This window comes from Symphodus melops (assembly GCF_947650265.1).
Source record: "Symphodus melops genome assembly, chromosome: 15".
NCBI lineage: Eukaryota > Metazoa > Chordata > Actinopteri > Labriformes > Labridae > Symphodus > Symphodus melops.
In genome coordinates this window covers 6,963,146-6,985,386 of record NC_136705.1, presented here as the reverse complement: position 1 = coordinate 6,985,386, position 22,241 = coordinate 6,963,146, and the positions used below count along the sequence as shown (strand labels likewise).

At 39.5% G+C, this 22,241-nt stretch overlaps 3 protein-coding genes across 6 annotated transcripts in view; 1 reads left to right on the top strand and 2 right to left on the bottom strand.

Moving 5' to 3' along the window:
* The window catches only part of usp54a (ubiquitin specific peptidase 54a), a 202,013-nt gene that overhangs the window by 61,278 nt on the left and 118,494 nt on the right, over positions 1-22,241 (bottom strand). The gene's annotated exons all lie outside the window — the stretch shown is intronic.
* prorsd1 (prolyl-tRNA synthetase domain containing 1) lies at positions 128-4,919 on the bottom strand. Its single transcript, XM_079362222.1, has 4 exons — positions 4,708-4,919; positions 1,378-1,503; positions 1,196-1,285; positions 128-649 (listed from the first exon to the last, which is right to left on the bottom strand). Exons 1-4 carry the CDS (start codon positions 4,786-4,788, stop codon positions 437-439), a joined length of 510 nt encoding a protein of 169 aa, XP_079218348.1. The 5' UTR covers positions 4,789-4,919; the 3' UTR covers positions 128-436.
* Positions 16,416-22,241, top strand: part of opn4a (opsin 4a (melanopsin)) — a 38,218-nt gene continuing 32,392 nt past the window's right edge. Inside the window, exon 1 of the mRNA XM_079362155.1 lies at positions 16,416-16,622. Within this exon, the coding sequence (XP_079218281.1) occupies positions 16,431-16,622 (192 nt within the window). The 5' untranslated portion in view covers positions 16,416-16,430. The remainder of the gene's footprint in view (positions 16,623-22,241) is intronic.

Here is a 22,241-nt window from a genome sequence, read left to right as displayed (position 1 = left end):
CCCTCCTTCAAGGCACAAGATAAAAAAAGAACCTGGTGCCACTCAGTCATGAATCTTCATTAACAAAGTGTTTAAACAGTTTCCTTAAGGTTTTATTATTGGTAAATCCCCGCAAGTGCAAGTTCACTGATCTGTAGATAGATACTTTATTGATCCCGAGGGAAATTCAAGTAGTTAGTAATGTCATAGATACTTAAAGAGTTACAATGAGTTGTAGTCAAAACAAAGTCGTAGAATGTTCCTTTTTGTTTCTAACAAAAGATTCTTTGTGGATGAGCGTCTCAATAAACACACGCATTATTTATTTCATTATTATTAACACGTGATTATTTTGGTTGTTTTCTTGTTCTGTTCTAACATGAGTTCAGATCCAGGTTTAGTCCCTGCAGGCTGCTCCTGTTTCCAGCCTTCACTCAAGTCCAGTTTACTGTCCCTTCTACTCAAAGCTCTCCAGGACCGGGTCGTGTCCCGTCTCCTTAAGGAAGCGCAGTAGATCGTCAGGTCGGAGCCCCATGGTGGCGGCGTTTGTCATTGGGTGGAAGTAGACCATCTCATGACCTCCCTCCACCAGGTCCCGGTCAAGGACAAACTTTACGCTCTGATCCTTATCGAAGAGCAGAGCGAGAGCCGTGGCGCATCCCTGACCCACCTGAGAGGACAGAGATGAAGGAAAAATAAATCTATACCTATAGCCTGTCAACCAGAACTTTACTACCAGGAGTGTTTAGAGTAAATAACATCCCCAAATATGACTACAGAGTGCGCTGTAAGTGTGGGAACATCTTACAGAGTTTTGGCTGACCAAAATATTTAGCTGTATTTATTCCTGTCTCAGTTTATTGGGCTGCAGGATTTATTATCGAATGGATACATCATTAGAGACACAGCCCCATTCATCTCAATAAAAGCTGCTCCGTGGAACAAGAAGCTAAAAGACCGACACCCACAAGTTGAAGAACTCAGATCTTTTGTGTCTTGCAGTGTCATGTCACTGGTCTTTGTTCTTTGTGTGAATTCAGCTTTAATTGCATTTTACAGCTTTTGGGACCTAATGATTTTTAATCAGGGTAAATGTTTGGATTGGGAAGTTAACGTAACTTAAACAAATGTATTCTCTAACTAAAGTATATGCTAGATACTCTTGAAGATAAAATGCATAAAGGGAACTCTTGTGTAAACGAACCAGTTATTTTACCTTGAGTTTTTCCAACATGGCTGCCTCGTCTGCAAAGCGAAGGTTGCCACTGCCGACACCGAGCTTCTTGGCGAGGTCGTTGAGATTCACCTGCAAAGGAACAGAGTCAAAACAACGCAGAGACTGTTCTGAGGTCAGATCATTTATATCCTCTGATAGTGAGCATGATGGTGTGTGCTGACCTGGTGGTCGTGGCGTGCAGACACCAGCCACAGGCCTTTCTTCTTCTTGTCCTTCAGGAAGAGGTTCTTAGTCACAGCGCCGCTCACTTCTGTTAGGTGAGGCATCATCTCCTCCACTGTGAACACCTGCAGGGGGAAAAAACCATTTAAATGACCTGTCTGTTATTACGCCATTTAAATTAAACAGACAATGTGTCCTTCACTGCATTAAACATCATGTCATTCAGCTCTGTGTTTCTGGATTCATATTAATGTGAAACTTCTGATCAATCTTATAATCTACAAAATGAAGCAGTGGAAAAGAGTTCACTAGAGTAATTTAATCTTTAATCTTATTTTCTGCTTTCATTTAAATGGCCACCTGAAGGATTTTACAAGTTTAAGAACTCATTTATTTAAAATCATCATATAAGTAAACAACAACCACGTTAGAAAAAAAAAAGGAACACATCAGTAGAATAATCTGAGCGTCGTGTATTCGCAGAAGAGCTTCAGTGTGAAACTGAATGACTCCTCAGTCTGCGGCTTGGGAAGGTTCCTGTGCTCTGGAAGACCTCGTGCCTCACCCCGGTCCCCAAGAAGAAAAACCCCAGTGAGCCAGGCGACTTCAGACCAATCGCTCTGACATCCCACGTTATGAAGACCTTTGAACGGCTGCTGCTGCAACACCTCAGACCCCAGGTACAACACGCACAGGATCCACTGCAGTTTGCATACCAGGCAAAGGTGGGCGTGGACGATGCCATCCTCTATCTTCTACACAGGGCTTACTCTCATCTGGACAAAGGGAGCAGCGTGATGAGAATCATGTTCTTTGATTTCTCAAGCGCCTTCGACACCATCCATCCCCTCCTACTGAGAGACAAGCTGACCGAGATGAGGGTGGACTCGTACCTGGTGAGGTGGATCACGGACTACCTCGCAGAGAGACCACAGTACGTCAGACTGAAGGACTGCACATCTGACACTGTGGTCAGCAGCACCGGAGCACCACAGGGGACCGTGCTCTCCCCTGTCCTGTTCACCCTGTATACCTCTGACTTCCAGTATAACTCTGAGCTATGCCACATGCAGAAATACTCGGACGACACTGCGATAGTTGCTTGTGTCAGAGATGGACGGGAGGAGGAGTACAGGAGCCTGATCGAGGACTTTGTGACATGGTGCAGTGACAACCATCTGCAGCTAAACACCTCCAAGACCAAGGAGATGGTGGTGGACTTCCGAAGGAACAAACCACATCTAGAACATGTTTCCATCGGGGGGGTCGACGTGGAGGTGGTCAGGACCTACGGGTACCTGGGGCTGCAGCTGGATGACAAGCTGGACTGGTCGCCTAACATGGACACTACCTGCAGGAAGGGACAGAGTCGTCTGTACTTCCTGAGAAGGCTGGGGTCGTTCAACATCTGCAAAAAGCTGCTGCAGATGTTCTACCAGTCTGTGGTGTCCAGCGTCCTCTTCTACGCCGTGGTGTGCTGGGGAGGAAGCTGCAAGAAGAGGGACGCAGCACGCCTGGACAGACTGGTGAGGAGGGCCGGCTCTGTGGTGGGCACAGAGCTGGACTCACTGGTGACAGTGGCTGAGAGGAGGTCTCTGGACAAAATGCTCTCCATCATGGACAACACACACCACCCTCTGCACAGCACCTTCACCGGGCAGAGGAGCATGTTCAGCGAAAGACTGCTCTCACAGTCGTGCTCCACGGACAGACTCAAGAACTCTTTTGTCCCCCTGGCCATCAGATTGTACAACACTTCACTGTCACGGCAGGGAAGAAGCGCACGGTGATCCCTGGACTCTTTTTTCACTTTTTTCTAACTCCTCATCTGCACTGCTGACCTCAGAGTCAGCCTCCAGTTGGACACTTTAACGCATATTGATGGTCACCTTACTGAGCGCAGGTCACTTTAACGATAATCACTCTAATCATCTGATTCCACCCTACCGTATTGTTATGCTACATCTGTAATGGTTGACATGATCACCCTAACTAGGTCAAGTTTCACTCTATTGTCTTCAACACTTAATGCTAATCTGCTCCTCAATAGTTGGGTACTTAAATAGCAATCACCCGAATCATCCCTGGTCTCACCTCTTTGTTTAGGACACTTAATGCAAATCACTGCTCACTGTTTTAACAACTGTACTCACACCTCGGGCATAAGCTCAAAGACCTCTGTACATACACCCAGCACACACAGCACACATGCTTCTCTCTCCTCACAGGTTAGGTACATTATGCTATATAAGTTTAAGTTTAATGCTAATGCCAACTGCACAGGTTTAACCTTTACTCTTAGTCACATAGGGGCTGCTAAATCTTGTTTGGGGGATTATTGTATAGAGAGGGGAGGGGGGACAGCGGGTGTGTATTGCATTGTAACCGATGTTTTGTACTGTAACCAATTTCTTGTGTCTTGTGTCCTGCCTGTCTGTATACTGCTACTGGATGGCCTGGATTTCCCTCGGGATCAATAAAGTATCTATCTATCTATCTATCTATCTATCTATCTATCTATCTATCTATCTATCTATCTATCTATCTATCTATCTATCATCTGCAGGTCAAACATATCCTGTGTTTTGACGCCCCCTGCAGGACGCAGCAGGAACAAGTCAGACAGGTTTTAAAAAGCTTAACACAGACTTTATTAAACAACTGCACAAAAACGCTCACTTGCATAATAGGTGAGGATCTCTGCGTAATATTACGTAATTTATGTGGCACTGACACAACAAATTTAGAATAAACTACAAAAAAACACTTTACACACTTTACAACATTTAACAAGAGACTGTTCATAAACACGCCACTTTAGAAAATACAGGAATCATTACACACATACTGTACATGACTGGGGGAAACAATAATGGCCCTATTCCAGCTTCCATTGATCTGAATGTTTATTCGGCATTGAAAACGGAAGAAAATGAACTCTTAAACTAAAAAAAAAACAATTTGATGCATTCATGTGTCTCAACATACTTGTTTCAACGCTTATATTAAACAATAAATTCCATTCTGAATATTTGATATCGTCGAATTATAGCAATGACCTCAACTACTCCTGATTTGTCAATAAATATATTTTCTATAACGCTTAAACCTTAAATAATAAGCAATGATACTTGATAATAGTCTAATGGGCTTCTAATATGTTTTTAAAAAGGGAGCAGGCTCGAGATACCCTGCATTGTAATCATCTCCCAGACAAACCAATTTTGTTATAAATGTAACCATGAGCTTTACTTTAATACAACAACAAAGCTATTTGAATCATGACTGTAAACAGCTTGGACTGTGTCAGCTGCATGTCGGTGTTTTACCGGCACGTGCTCCACGCAGCTCGTCTGGATGTTTAAAGTCTCGAGGTATTTCTCCAGCTCTGAACGCAGTCCTTCTGACATTTTCAACAATGTGTCTTAATAAACTCGAACTGGAAATGGATTTGGAAATTGACTAATAACAACATGTATGGGAGGAGGTAGATGAGACGTGGACGGACATAAACAGCTGGCCGTGGAAGAAGAAAAATTCTTCTTCTTTACCAAACTGTACTGCAGTTGTTTTCGTTCCAGCTGCACTGCTGCCCCCTGTTGGACCGAATGTTTTGTTTTTCAAGATCAGGTGTAGAAAATTGTTTTATTTCAATTACCTTTCGCATGTCTTACCTACATCGTCAATGCTTTCTTACTTTTGTTATTTTTTCATCAACTTAATATGAGACAAGGATAACAGTAGGGTATTGTCTTTGTTCTTTATAGCTCCTATTTTTGTTGGTTCAAATGTGTTTTGTAGCTAAAATACAAAAAAAAAAACTATGGACAAACCTGCTTTTTTGTGAATAGTTGAATAATAAATGTCTTTTATACACTTCCATTGATTCCTTATATTGTTATTATTATTTTAGCTATTTCACCGAAGTCTAGTTTTGAGCAGTGACAGGAACTTTTTGGAGCAGCGGCACCTTACGACCTTACATACAAAAAAACACCTCTGTATCATCCTGATGTTTTTTTTGTTAGAAATATTTAAATCGATTCATATTCTCCTATTCTAAATGTACTTTTTATATCTTAATTGTTATACATTTGAAGTTCATTTTGATCAATTAATCCATTTCTGGTTGTGCTGGAAAAAAAAAACATACACGTAAAAAAAAACATATTTGATGTCGTCAGATGTAAGTAAAACTACAATTCTAGCAAAACGGCCAAAATAGTCTCAGTCTCAGTTTTAATTTTAATTGAATTATTTGGTCATAGAATTTTTTTATTGTCATTTTACAATAAGTTAAAATAGGTACATTATTTAAAGAAGCAAACTGCTTTCTCAGCTACATGGAGCAAAAACTCATGATGATTTGGATAAAGACAATAATTCTTCTTGGGAGCTCAGAAGAAAAGTAAAGACAAAAATCCCACTTTATGAACAAGAGGAGGAAAACATTTAAGCTGCAAGGGCTGAGACTATAAAACTTCTGACCAAAACTGCAGATCCTTGCTTGTTTGTGTCCAAGTCCTTCCCTGAATATCGATGCCACCACAGCAGCCATTTCCATGGTACAAACTGTGTATAAAATATTTTTGAAGAGCTTGAAGTTTTGATGGAATCAGGCCATTATGCTTCATTAAATTGAGAGAGATTGTCATCATTGTTTTTGAGGAAATTGAGGCTGTTGCTTCCAGCCAGGGTCACCATCTGCTCAGGACTGCAGAGGATCCAAAAGAAGACAAATTCTCTGTGGTACCAGTAAGAAGTGTGGTAGTGCAGTTGCGGCTCATGATGTGAAATTGGATAAACGGCAGCAGGGTGAACAGCTTGCTGCAAAAGTCTCGGAATCCTTGCACACCAAAGATAAAAAGATAATTTCTCAGCATAAAAAATATGTAAATGTTTATAGACTGGCAGAGCCAAAATGGTATCTTTAGCTCATTGCTTAAAAACTGTAGGATAGGGGAGATGTTTTTTTTTATAAGCCACCCTTTATAATATGTCAAGGCTAAGTAAAAAAAAAAATATATATATACATTTGCAGAATTGTGGGCAGGTCTTCGCTGTTTGCCAGGAGACTTGAAAAAATTGAAAGATAGTGATAGAGACGATGGAAAAAATGTGGGGTTTTTGTCTAACGTGTCCTCATAATTTCGTTAAGCTGTCTGACTACAGTCAATCACAGGTTTGACATATAGAGACAGTTAACCAGCCACACTCACATTCACACTCACACCTACAGGAATTTTAGAGTCAGTTAACCCAAAGAGCATGTCTTTGGACTGTAGGAGGTAGCAGAGTACCCAGAGAGAACCCACAAAAGAACAAAGAGGACACGAAATCTCCACACAGAAAGGCCCTGTCCGATGGGAACTTAAAAGCAGGAACCCTCTGACTGTGAAGCAACAGCACTAGTGCAGCCCTGGCATCAACTTACTTCAATTCAGAGAAAGGCTGTAAATTCAGAAATGTTGAATTGAAAAAAAAAATACATCATCATTCGTAATAATAAAAATATCTTTTTATTAACCTGGAAGCTCTGAAAAATGTACAGAACTGTGTGTATTATTTTTATTTAGCAGTGAGCAGGTTGTTATGGTTGAGGAACCTCTTCAGTTTGAGACTTTACGTAAAAGGTAGACCCATAATGTATGTATCCATATTTCCTATTATGATGTGGTGACACTGACTCCCACACAGCCTCTGCATATACAGTTTTCCTTTGTGTGTTGGGGAGCTGATGCAGTCTACTTTCACCTGAATGATGTGTGTTATAAAACACGGCTGATCATAATGGACAATGAATTAATTCAGCACGACGACCCAGTTTGATACAGAACACAAGGTCGAAGTCACTGCTGAACCTGTTGCTCTTTTAGTAAATGAGCATTACGAAACTGTGTGAGATTTGGGTCGAAACAGCATCAACGGTCCAAAAGTGTAGAGTGACAACATCTTTGTGTGAACCAGATCAAATCCTCATCCTCAGATTACATCAGAAACAATCAGTCCTGTCTGCTGTCTGATGTTGGAGCAGTCAAATATGGTGATGGGAGTGACACTTACCTGATTGGTATTTATATGTTAAAATTGAATTGGAGAGAGCTTCGAGGTGTCGATTACTATTTAACCACAGGTCCCAGAATGCATCACTTTCAATTGCTTCTTTATTGCAGTATATCGAGTGAAGTTAGAGTTCAGTCTTTTCAGATGAATTTAAAACTGAATCAAAACTGTATAAAGACTGCATTGATGTTTTTTTCTTATGAGTTATTAATTACATTTTTGTTTTGTTTTGTGTGATTGTACTTAAGGATGATTTCAAGATCTTAATCTCAGTGTTGTTCTCTGAATATGTTGAAGTGGATGCAAATGCCTACATTTTTCAACCTCACTTTACCAAAGCTTTTTCCAGCTGGCCCCCTATAGTAAATTTCCCCGTGGTGTCTGGGTTAGCAGGAAATATTCCTGAAAAGACAAAATTAATAAAATGGTGGGGGTTTATATAATGCCAATCAGCTCAGTTTGGTCTGGAATTTAGCTCCCTATTCAATTATAGGATCGGTGTACAAAAGACTGCTTCAGTCTGACTTCATTAAAATATTGTACACTGTATCTGGATCTGTATGTATGATGGTCATTTCTAGACATTTTACTGAACTTTAGCAACAACACTAACAGCAGTTTCCTCTTCAAGGTGAAAACACGTCTTTGTATGTTTGTTCATGAATGTGTTGCTATGTGTGTGTGTGTGTGTGTGTGTGTGTGTGTGTGTGTTTCCATACTTTCTATTGATTATGTTGTCTCCATGGTGTTATTACCATTGTGTTATTCATACACTCCCTTGTTGAACAAAAGCTGAAGAGAAGCTGCAGCAGCAACATAAGAAACTAAAAACCATGAGAATTAACCTTCAGAGGAAATACTTTTATAGCATATAGAAAACAAATAGTTGAATAAAAGCAGAAACCCACGCAGAGCAGGAGGAGGACTTTTACTCTTGTTCTCAGTGCAATGAGGGCTACATTCAAGTATATATGGTCCCACAGTGGAAACAATTGTTACAATGCAGTTTATAGATGTACCACATTTAGTTAATTCCCATAGTTTCACAATGAGCCTAAACTAGAGGTTCAGAGACTTTGTTCACACTGCAGGCAACTTAGACTGCTACGTTAGCTGTAAGTGATCAGATCAAAATGATTTGTCCAGACCATAGACTGTGCATATGAAGTTGTTTAAACCTTTTGCTTTAAAAAAGAAGCCAAATCAGAACTGCCTTAAACCTGCCATCAATTTAATGGCCAGGGACCAATGACTTTAACCTGAACTCTGACAGCAGGGACAAACAAAGAGAGAGAGTAAGCCCAGGACTTCAGCCTGATTGGCAGCTGATGCAGAAACAGATGCAGCGCTTCATCATTTCGGATTGGTTGAACCAATGTCGACAGATATATTTCATGTGTCAGGATCAAGTGTCAGGATGTTGTAAGGTCAACACTGAAAACAAGAAAATAATACAAAGATTTTTTTTACCTGCATTACATGCTTTATCTGCTGTATTTCAATTCACACAAACTAAACAAGAAAACATCGGCTTTGTCGGTTGTCTGCTAATAATATGAAAACATAGATAGAGAGCATGTAGAATTCCAATGTTGCTGACAATAAAGTAACAACATAAAAGAAGAATGGGAGATAACTGAAAGACAGAGAAGATTGTTACAAATAAAGTCAACACTTGTTTTAAATAACTAGTTGAACAGAACACAAACTGGGTTTCCGAAGCTCCTATGAGAACTAAAGACTCGGTTATTGACTTCTGCAACATGACGTGAGTTAATTAGCTTCATATGCATTTACAAAAAGACATTTAGAAAAATCATGAAGACTATGAGAGAGCTAATTTATTTTTAATTAGTCAGTCAGTCATGAAGAATGCCTTTGACAAAGGGAAACCTAAATTCATAAATTTAATATTCATCCAGATTGAAGTGAGTCTCCAAAATTAATTAACTACGCTTCAGTAAAACAACAAAGACACACACACACACACACACACACACACACACACACACACACACACACACACACACACACTCCTTCCTGCTGCTTTCTACGTCAATTGACATACCGGGTTGACTGGCGCTCATGCAGAAGTCCTGACAGACAGAAACACCAAATGTCTGGAAACAAGTCTTTATTGAGATGAAACGTAATGGGGCTGAAAGATTTGACATTCAGCTTCATCAGGTTTGTGTCGCCATCATTCACAAGTGCAAATACTAAGTTAGTTATATTAAGTTAGTATATAAAATGTCATATTAGCTAATTCCTTGCAGCTCTGACCCACACGGTGCTGATGTACTTACAGTATTTCATAACAGAAAGGTGAAGGGTATTAAACAAATGTAGTCAGCTAATTTGAGACAATTGTGAGTTTGAAGTTATGTTGCATGTTTTTCATTGGCAGCTGTGATGCACTGCTTACTTATACAATAATTTTAGTCGCCATTAGACATAAGATGCATCTTGAAAATCGCGAATGTTTTTGATTAACAGAAAAAGAGGCTTGGGAAATGTAAAAAAATGGACACCAAACAACGTGAATGGAAAAAGTGAGACGAGTAACCACAGCCGCTGTCCTGTTCAAAAACAACGTGAACTCAAAGACAGAATAATACAAGGTCTAATGTGACTTTAAGTAACGCTTTAGAAAAAAAACAACCAAAAAAAACATGTATCCTATGTTTACATTGTCTGTGTTTGTTCGAGAGGTTTGTTCTCAGTCACCTAGCTCATTAAAAGTTTGATCCAAACAGACAGGACTTGTAGGTGAATTGTCTTCAAAACTTTGACCGAGGCTTTTTGAATTGAAAAACCTTGAATACTGTATGTTTGTATTCTTACATAAAGCTTGTACTTTTCAAGGGTAACCTTCAGGTGTCAAGCACAACAGAAAGCTGAAGGAGCATTGAGCTACAACGGTTTCTCTTGTCTATCGACTGCACTGTTGTCACTCTCATCTCAATGTTTTATTGATCCATCTACAGCTGTCAACACTTAAACATCATGACAACAGCTGACTGTTCAAAAAGCAATCAAGTGTGTCCTTATTCCTTTTTTATCATTGTTTTTATTTAGAAAAGCACTAAGAAATTACATCATGCACTGTATTGCAGTTTTTATCCCTTTTCTTCCCCCTGACCCCCTCAAGAACAAACTGTACAGATCAGTGCAAACATCTGGATGAATCACACTTCAACCCCCCCCCATCCCTCAAACCTTCCCAAGGCGACCCCACGTACCTCCCTCCCCCCGATCTCAAGGATAAATGTATAAAATATAAACTCAATTAAGGTCAAGCACTTTGCTCACTATCCTTAACTAGATTGTATATGGTCTCAAGGCTGGTCCCATGCATTTGGGCCACAGACCATTCCTTATGAACAATTTCAAGAAGAGAGTTGGCCCAATGTTGGCAGGTCAAGGAATGAGGCGGTTGCCATCTAGAGGCCAAATTTTTTTTTTGCCGCAGTGAGACCAGCCCAAAAAATGCGCCCCTGCTGCAAAGACAAGTTTATATCTGAATCATCATTAAGAAGAAAAAGAGTCGGTGAAAGCTGGATCTTAGCCTTAAGCATGTCTCTTGGAGTTCAAATAATTTGTTTCCAGAATGTAAGTACATTAGGGCATTTCCAGTACATTATGTGTAAATGACCCCAGCACGCTGAGTGAACATAAGTCACAGTTGAGAGCTGTAATGATCTTCATGGAATAGCGTTTAGTCGGGGTGAGACACATCTTATGAATGAATTTAAAATGTAATCATTGGTGGTAAGGATTATTAGATGTACCACACAGGTAAGTGTGTCCTTATTCCTGTGAACATTGCTTGTGTAGTTTCTAGCTGTCAATCATTCAGTGCCCTACATTCCTCTCAGCTTCCATCAGTTTAACCGGTGATTAAATGGATGCCAGGAGGCTTTCATCCCACTCTGCATGTGGTTGATAGTGACAACCATACACACTGACTCTTACACACGCGCGCGCACACACACACACACACACACAGACACACACACACACACACACACAGACTGACTGTGATTGGGTCACTGTTGGACACAGCAGCAGAGAATCTTTTAAATAAGTAGATAGATAGATAGATAGATAGATAGATAGATAGATAGATAGATAGATAGATAGATAGATAGATAGATAGATAGATAGATAGATAGATAGATAGATAGATAGATAGATAGATAGATAGATAGATAGATAGATAGATAGATAGATAGATAGCTTTTATTTTCCTCTTTATTGCATAATCATTAGACATCTTAAAAAAACAATTAGAACATTGTTTGTTGCACTTTCACAACACGATAATAACAGTCCATGTTTGAATATAAATACTGAAAATTAAACAGAGCTTGAAATTGGCAGAAACAAAAACATGGCAAATGGATAACAAGATAATGTTATTAAAGTGTACAGAATGTCTGCACACAGTTTCACATGAGGATGTTGTCTTTTCCAGCTTTGAAGCTTTGCAGGACGATCTCTACAGTACACTGAATTACAGGGCAGCAGGTCCCTCACACCTCGTAACCCCCTCTTAATGAGCTAAACAGAGTGCCACCTGCTGAGAAGAAAAGAGAAGACATGAAATAAAACATTGTTTAAAGTCTTCACACGCATTATAAAAGACGACCTCTGATACTGACAAATAAAGCCAATGCAGAAGTGCCAAAAACTGTAATTCCTCGAATGGACACTTGCGTCTGTCTTCTCACATCCTTCCAGTGAAAAGATGTCCAGCTTTAGAAATACACGTTTTCAGTTTTAGTTTCAACTGAAATTATTTAGTCACTGAACTTGACCTCCTTTTGTACGGCGTAAGGTGCAGGCATGCATCAGGCAATGTAACAACCCGGACAGGAAGTCAGACAAGGTAATGCACAGAATGTCTGGTCGATTTCAAAATAAAACACAACATAAAGAATCCTGATTGTATTTTCCTTCACTTAATTATTCTGTGTATAAGTTTATCAAAACAGGCAACAAACGAACAACAAGTAATCCTATGATCTACACATCTCATTGCTGCCCCTGTGTGTTTTTCTCCTGTCTGATTGTCTGCACCTGTGTAACTACAGTCGTTTCACCTGTGTTGATTACCCCTGTGTGTTTCTTCCCCTCTGTGTCAGTTCATTGAAGTTTGTCAGTGGAGGTCGTTTGTCGGTTGGATCCCTGTGCTCCTGTGGTTTACCTTGTTTTTCTCCTTGTGGATTTTATCGTTGGATTTTGATGAACTTTGTTTGGACACTTTTTGTAAGTAGTTTTGTTTGCCTTTTTTGTTTAAGAAAATAAATATTGTGTTATGTCCACAGGATTTAGGTCCAAATATATGATTAATAAGAGTTGAACTTTTTGTTCCATCTTTCCTTATGCATACTCTTGTCACTTTCTCCAGCACTTGCACTAACATGTATTCGTAGTCTTCTGCTTCTCTCTCAGCAAATTCCAATCTATGTTTAAATCAGACAGAAAATACATTTCATTTTCAAGATAGTATCCAACATTCCACACACATTGTCTAAATACATTGATTTTGCATCTGTGGTTATATCCCACACATACCTCCCTAATATTTGAATAATAAGTATCATTCATGAATCAAAACTGATGAGAATAAAACCAGAACCAGTATTTTTTTTGTACCAGGCTGAAAAAATGTAAAGTCTGCTGTAGAAAAGAATTTTGAATGTGGTGTGTGTGTGATTTCTGGGGCGATACTTTTCAACAGGCTACTTAGCTGGAGCACATTTAGTAAGTGGGCAAGTGAACAAGGGATAAAACCACAAGGGATAGCTGCATGTTTCAGATTCTGGAGTGAGGGTTTAGAACAGCGAGGAACTTTGCTGTGGTCCTACCAAAATGTGTTGCTGTTATCTAACCAAATTATATAAACAAATGATTCTCATATGCCTCACCATATGTTCTGTTTAATACTCAAAAATGTGTTCTCATTTAGTCTTTATGGCTTTAACTTTTGTGTTTGAGGTGTGAAACTTGTTTGCAGGAGATGAATGGAGGCTCCAGCAGAGAAACATCTGCAACATGTCCTTCAAGAAACCCCAAACATTCAGACACATTTCCTTTGAACGACTTGAATGCTGTATAGTTAAGTGTAAAAGAATGCTTTATTGTCTCATGACGTTTTATGTCAAAAATCATTCATGTTTTTTGCAGTAAACGCAGTGAAGCTCAATCAAAGTATCTGAGTTCAGTAATGTCAGAGCTATACTTACATTTGTAGATTTGTGCATCTACACACATTTTTCATTGAGATCTCTCCTGGCATCTATAAATGTCCTCTGAGAGTTCACAGTTTATCCATGACTCAACACACTGTAATCATCTGTTCATCAGAGACAGGGTTTGTTCTCTATTGTCTTTTCTCCTGAGCAAAGTCAATGCTGCAGCAGGTCAGTACATAATCAACGTAATGCCTTTTCATCAGAGCGCTGACCTAAAGACCTACATTGTGTGTGTGTGTGTGTGTGTGTGTGTGTGGGCTTCTGTCTCTCTTATAAATGTGTCTCTTTGTGTAAACCCATCCTATCATCCTCTTACATTGCCTGCAGCATTTATCTCTGCAAAAGCCCTAAGATGAATATTTCACTTTAAGGATCAATGAACTCAACATTTCTTGTTTTTATCAGGACACCGTTTGGAGCTGCAGGTCGTGATTTTCACATTGGCTTACTTTATTTTTGTCCAACTTGAACATTAGAGCTTCTTGGAGGTGAAAACAAATCTGGAGTTAAAGGTTCAGAGCCTCCAGAACAGCCAGACAAACTTCCCTGGATGCTGTTTTTCTCTGTCCATTAGAACTTTTTTAAAACACACCAGAAACTAAATTACCTGTCTGCGATCGGAGGGTCCTCAATCTTTGGCTGCAGAGTTTTATTTCTGGTTCTGCTTTCTTTTGTCCTGAACATTTCCTGGTCTGGATCTTCGATTTTCACTACAGTCTTCTCCACGTTCAGGTACAGAGAAAACCCTGCTTTAACTCAATATGATACTTTTACATGATAAACATGTGATAAATACATAGAATACAAACAAGCATGGAGTAAGTCCTATTCAGACATAGGCATTCATTAATGTAGCTGTACATGGAACACAGTCATCTATATTAGTACAGTGTTAAAGTGAACATGTTTTTTATATAGTCTACATTCATTCAAATAGGATTTGTGTTTGTCAAATTTTTAGGCCTTTTTGCCTTTATTTGATAGGACAGTAAAACAACATGTTTGGAGGAGAGAGGTGGATGACATGCAGCAAAGGGCCAAGGTCGGATTTGAACCCATGGCCGCTGCGATGCGATCAGGACTATAGCTTCCATACTAACTATCAAGTGCCCCAATCTTAACAACTTTTAATCCAAACAACTAGTCACATGGGATTTAACTTGGATTGTCGACATTCATTTACTGACAGTGTGCTTTACATTAATAATTTGTGCGTTATCATTCAGAGCAGCTTTGAACAGCTTTTGACTCTTGCCCTCGTTGTTTTCCTCATTCTGACACCATGCAGGGTTAACTTTATCCACCCAGACTTCATTACACTTCCATGTCTGTTCAATATTCACTCATCATACTGAAGCACACAGTGCCTGGTCCAGCGATCTAATAGGATCAATTGAACAAACACATTCAGACATGATGAATGTTTTGATTTGCATATTGGTTCTGAACCATCACAATTCACATGAATGGTTTGCTTTCCTTAAATCCAAATCTAAAAGTTCTAAAAAAAAAAATTTTAGGCACTTGCAACAAAATATATGTTACTCATGCATCTGACTCCTCCACTGACCAAAATGCAATTTGTCTTTGGACTGTTTTTTTTTTTTTTTTTAAATTGGTGTGTTACGCTAATAGGCACAAATGTCACCATCTTTTTTGTAACTCAACACCAACAGTCTGGTTTTATTTCAAACTACCAATTTCCATCTTCAAATTACTGAGGCTCAAGAAATATCACTTGTCAAGTACTGTTCATAATTCCTGTACAGTGCAGGAACTGAGATCAAACCACCGATATTCCGACTAAGAAACAACTGAGTCTACAAGCAAATCCCCCCCCACACGCACACTGTTTCTCAAGCATTGATTTGTTTAGGGCGTCCCACTTATAGGAGTCATGATAAATTCTAGCTTTAACTGCATGTTGTGGAAAATGTGTTGAGACCAGTGTGTGTTGTTCAACCACCTTTTGCATTCCCACAATTCATCCACCACTATCTGCAAAAAGACAAAAAAAAAACCTGGTCAGTTAACACCACAAATATAGTCTTATACTTTGGAAAATGTTGTCTTGAGCATCTTGTAGGACAGCTATTGTGACCATGGGCGACTTTAACTTTTAGCTGTAATAACTTGGTGTTTTCTAACCTTTGCCCCTCTCGAGGGCCCAAACTAGGCTTCAATCAGTGTTGATAAACCAATCAGGCTATTAAAACTGCTATTTATTTGACCAATAACTACTTAAAAGGCTATGTGTTCTCCTCAGTTGTGGTGATTGCCATGAATTGTTTACTTCAGCAGGCTCCATTTTTTTCAAAGTGAACATTAGCTTGTGTTGCTCCCTGTTGCACATGAGGGGATCTAAGGAGCCAGCAAGGCTAAGGAATGTGCATTCACATCACAACCTTTTAATTTTAACAGCTCAAGAAACCAGTCTGTAGGCCACTGAGAGAGGAAAATGTCTAATTTTCTAAATTGTATTACAGTTTGTTTGGATATAGACAATAGACAAGGACGTGTAAAAAATGTTTTAGTTTATTTTTTTTTTATTTTTTACTTGATATTTCAGGGCCTATTTATGACCATGTTCATTATATGAACAATAATTCATCTTAATATTGGCTCATACCTGTTATAATTTCACTTGCCAAACATGATGTCTCTTTCTCTCCTCATTCACACAGGGAGTCCGAGGAGGAGCGAGGGACAGGGGGAGGAGGAGGAGGAGGATGAACGGCGGGAAAAGCGCGCAGCTGCCACCCGCGCGCCAGAGCATCACTTCGTGCAGCGAGGTGAACTGCACGGCGCGAGGCACGGACACCCTGGCGCTGTCAGCAGCATCCGCGTGGAGCACCAGCGGCTCGGCGGTGGATGAGTACCGGCTCCTGGAGCTCCACCTTCCCGCCTCGGCTGCCCCAACGGTGAGTCACTTTTCGTTCAATGCCGTTGCTATGTTCCTAAGGTCTGCAAACTGCTCACTTTCAGAAATAGTTTGGAAACGAGCTCCGTATTCAATTTGACATTTACATGCTTATTTGTAAATAACTTTTAATGAATACAAGCAGTAGTACGCTACACTAGGAGGTTAGGCTACTGTTATTCAGCATGAATAAACAGCACATTTTTTAATGTAGTTGCTCTGTACCTTTCTTTAGCAGAGTATTTTGAATGTATTGTAGATTCCAGTAGCCAAATAATTCCAGATTGCCTAATAAAAAAAACAACCTTTGTGGTATTCAAAATGATGCCGAACACAATCTGATTTCTTATAACAGGACATCAACCTACAATTCCCAGAAGGCAAATTAATATATTGATATTTTTCTACATGGAAATTAGAGCTCAAATATTAGTGTTAAATTAGACATTCTTGATTACTACTGTACAGCCTCTTGCTCTCTCCCTCTGCATCGCATGAGCCTATGCCTATGTTATCACATGTTTTTATTGACTAAATCATCAGGTCATAGGCTTCATATTGATTAGATAAAATCAAACTTTACTGACCCATTTCACATTGGTAAGGATAACATCTAACTGGAAAAAAAATCATAATTACTCGATAGTGATTTCATGTTCAATGTTTCATTAAGGATGACACTTTAAGATTATTTTTTTCAATTTATGACATTATTTGTTTAAACAAAGAATATAAATAGGCTTTTTCATTGGCTTTAGTTTTGCTCTGAATGAGTGATATATCGTTTTGCATTGATTTTTTTTATCTAAGATATATCTGACAAAGAAAATATATGATGGAAGGAAAGACAAAGAAAAACAGAGCAAGTGGGAGAGGCATCCAGGGGGATGTGCTAACAGCACAGTGTGTCCCTTGGATGCATCAGCATGAATGAACGCATGGATGCAACTTATCTTCTCCGAGGGCTTCGCTTAGTTTATCTGACAAACTGCACAAGCTTCCTGAGACACATGGAAACACTTATACATAATTCTTACATGCAGCTGCACAAGAATAAAAAAAGTGTCAGAAGCTATACTGCTGCTGTGTTGAATTAGGAAACACACACACACACACACATGCACAGACGTATAGGGGTGCAGGAGTGAGTGCAGAATTGTTTCTCCACTGTCAATCAGCTGCACCGATACTTTAGAGCCGCACAGACGTCACGCTTCACACCTGAAAGGTCGACTTTATTTTCCCCTCCAGTGGTAAGGCAGCTGCAGGATGTTCAGGTGATCAGTGGAGGACAGATAACACAATGTCTGCACATTTCCTGGCTTCCTCGGTGTTTGTGTGTCTGGTATCGACTGTCTCTGCCTGTTGTTGAACAAACATATTGATGATGTATACAGGACGTCCATCCTTGCATTTGCAGATGTTGTATTGATCTGACACTGGGGCATGTGCTGTTTTGTAAAGCCGTTCTTGTTGCTTATTCTTGTAAAATGACGGACAAAACAGCAGTCAGTCTTAATTTATGCAGCTATATTGATACTGGTTTTGATAAACCGGGTGTGTGTTGGCTGGTTTTTGATTTGTTATTGACAGCACTCCCTCTGCTGCTTCAAAAAAGATCTGAGTAAACACAACACACTGAAAACTGTTAATACATCCACAACCTAAACAACAGCGTGTGAACCGTTCACACCGTTCTGTAAATTACGTTCTGAATTATCATTGTCATTCAAGATTGCCAGATAAATGAACAGGGTTAGTAATTAGCCTTATTTAAACGAGAACAATCTTTTTTTGATAACAACAGCTGTGAACAGAGCACAGAAAAAAAGTCTAAAAACACTGTAGTATTCATGCCAGCCAGGAGTTGGCAGTGTGACTTTGTAGTCAAACAAGATGAGCGCGCACACACTCTTCCCTCACAGAGACAATTCTTGTCGTCATCTATCTATTTGCACATGGCTATTGACTGGAAGCGTAATGCACGTAAAGCCAAAGTTTCAAGAAGGAACCATTTCTACCAGTCTCCATGGCGTCTGACACGATGTGGTTTTCAAAACTTTGCACTCTGAGTGCTGTATTCAAAACGCTGCTGTTTTCACGTAAACGCCGTCACTGTGAAGACGATCAGCCAAACTGCAACAAAAGATTCCCAGTTTGGGATCAAATTGTTGTTGTGTAAACAGGGCCTAAGTCTAGTAATACACATGACCAAAATTAAATACTGTATATTTAGTAAATCACTCAACCTTTACTTTTTGTAGACAGTGTCTTCACATATTCAATCAAGTCCTCCTTTTCTTCTATCAAAACAAGGGCTGCGACTAGGAGTCATCACCCAACAGTAAACAAAAGACAGTATGAAATGAAAAGTTAAACACACTTCTATCCATGGTGGATAGTGACAATAGTAAAGTTAGTTAGTCGTTAGTATTTAATTTAAGTTATGCACTGTTTTCAGAGACTTTATGATAATACCTTATGATATTACCAGCACCAGCAAGAATAGTAGGAATAACCGACCCATATTTTTCTTGTAACAGTGTATTTGTACACCTTGAAAGATCACATTCATTCACATAAAATAAACAGTAGCCTGTGGGTCTCTGGGGGGGCTTCTGTGGGCTGACTGTTATCAGATCGGTGTTGATATTCTGCTGGCAGGTTGGTATTTACTTAGCTGATAAAATGGTTCAAACCTCCTGCCTGGCAGAAAAGTCACGGCGTGGCCGCTTCCATCTGTTCCACACAAAGATGCAGATTGAGTCTCTGTGTCTCCACCCAGCTGCTCTCTCTCCTCCACCTCTCTGTGTCCGCTGCCAGTCACACTAAAGCTGTATTTCCACCAAGCGGTTCAGTTCGGTTCGTCTCAATACAGCCGCATTTTGTGGCGTTTCCACAGACTAAAGCTGGGAAAGGTCCCCAAATTACTGAACCGTACCGTCCTACTTTTTGGGTACCCTTCTGCTTAACACTGCAGTCCGTTGATTGGTTGAAAGAATCGTCACTTCCCGTGTGACAGACGCTAAACACGACCCGCTGTTTTTAAACACACAGTTGATTTTTTATTTGTCTCTATTTCTCCTGGCGGCACACAGCCTTATCTGAAACAAAGCTTGATTGAGTTTTATAATAAAGAGTCACATGCAAGTGAAAAAGTAGATGAATTGCTGGATGTCTTCCATCGTTGGTTTTGTTTGTGTTGCGTTTTTCTCCTTTGTTGAATTTATTAGCTGGTTAGCTGTTAGCAATTAGCTGCTACCATGTGACGCTGTTTAGTAGCTGATGCTGCTATCAGCTGTTACCAGCTGCCTACCAAATAGGGCACGCATTGGCTGTGGAAACGCAAACCGGATCAGGCTTTACCGAACCAAACTGTACTGATCCATACCGGAAACGGGGCTTAAAGATCAAAGGGTCTCATGTAACACATTTCATCAGTCTCCTTTATTGGCATCCATGCTTACAGATGATCTTTGTGTCTATTAGTGGATCTCTGTCTGAGTTTCTGTCTCCAGCACGAAGGAGATGACTGGACAATAAGCTCCACCCCCCTTTGTTACTTCACCTGCTGTTGGTTTGATATGATAATGTTTGCATAGTTGCGCTTCTTCACATCGGTTAAGGCACAGACCCTGAATGGCCTCAGGTTGTCAGAGAGAAATATATACTGACAAGTTTATAAAGTGTCTCTTGAAACTCTCTTGTTAACATTTATTAATAGACTAAAAAATCCAATCTGTCTGCTGCTCAATAGAAAAGTTTCAAGCCCAGAGGCCTGTATACAATCTCTGTTCTTGTGATCTGGCTGGTTTTATTGACTGGTTTGTGAAATGTTCTTTTGCTGCTTAAATCTCAATTAATAGACATTCAAGTTCTGACTGTGTAGTGTACGTTAGCTGCTTAGTGCTCCATCATATAACCTGTCTGAATGTTGGCATGTACTGCATGTGTGTGAGATTGACGCACTTCTTTGAAGGATAGAAGAAAGAAAAGAAGAACATTTTGAAAAAGTAAATTAAGCCCAAATTAACATTTGGTGTTTTTTTTCTCACACATTTAAAAAAAAGAAGAAAAACCTCTCTGTCAGGATGAGCTTCATGTGAGAAGATGAACAGCCGAGTTCACGATTTCATGATTAATCTTTACAGCCACATTCACATAATGATGCGTTCAGCCAGCCTTATGGCTCTCTGCTCACCATATGCTGATTTGATTATGTTTTTGTTTTATAACTAAAAAGATCCAAAGATAAAATGCAACTCCTTTTACTTCTTATACTTTCCATCTGCTTTCTCTTTCCTTCTCATTTTCAAGTGTTTCAAAGCTGTTCTAACTGAAAGAAAGAGAGCGGATCGAGGAATGAGGATACACAAGAGCAAAAAATTGAAAAGACAAGCACATCATTAGATAGGTGCTGATTCAAAAAAATCCTCGTTGACTCGCAACACTATGGCTCCCAGATACGAGTTTTCCTTTGTATTTATTCGGATTTCTTATGTGCATAATGGACACAACAACACACGAGCAGACTTCACAGAACCCTTGTTACTGACAGAAATGTCCCTTTGTTAGAAAAAAAACATTTACTGATCGGACGCTGCAGCAGATTATCCTTCAGTGTAACAGTTCAAAATCAGCACAGCGTCATAACAGAATTGACGGACAGATGGGAGGTTTAACAGACACAACAGGCACTTCAAGCGATTACAAACCTCCATCACTTTCTGAAGAGTCGCAGAAGAAGAAAAAGTGCTGGACATGAGGATTCAAAATGTAATTTGATTTCTTTTCTGATTCACCATCAAACATAAAGTGTGTTCATTTTGGTTTGTGAACTCAAAAGGATCACAACCAACTTCTTCATTATCGTAATAGAAATCTTGGTCCCTTATTTGACCCACTACAAAGAGAGCTCCAATCAGAGATGGGGAGTATAGGAATCTTTTTTATATTTATCACCAGGTCAATTAAGAAAACAAAAGACTCATATGAATGTATCCAAAGTGATTCTTAATCATCATATGATTTAATTGAAATTTAAAACCTATAAACTGATTAATCCCTGAAATCAGATTTTGTAAAAATCTAATCGTTAAACTCAAATATGCAACCAGAGAGCGAGAGAGCACTGTCTAAGATGCACAAATAATGTGCCAACGTTTCAGGTCCTGTGGCTGATTAAGATTATGATTTTGTGGTTATTAGAAACTAGAAATGACCCAGTAAGTGAAGAGGAGCACAGTTTTATTTGCCGTGGTATTTTAACAGGTTTTGATATTTTTTTAATCTCTACTAATATCACATCTAAGTTTAAATTCTGACATCCCAGTGACAACCCAGTTTCACACTGAACGTCCAGGAGTAACAGTTTGGCCTTCAACAGGCAGTGTAGGACAATAAGGACATTTTTTATACCGGAGTGGTCCTGGGAGACAGTCAGACTAAACACACAAGGAGGGAGAGCTAATGAGGGACAGAAGAGACTAATGAGGGCATGGCAGGGAGTCAGACAGGCAGAAAAACCACAAGAGCAGAAAGTGAGAGTTACTAAATGGAGAGGACAGCTGAGTATACCAACATAAAACAGCAAACAATGAGAAAAAAAAAATATTGAGAA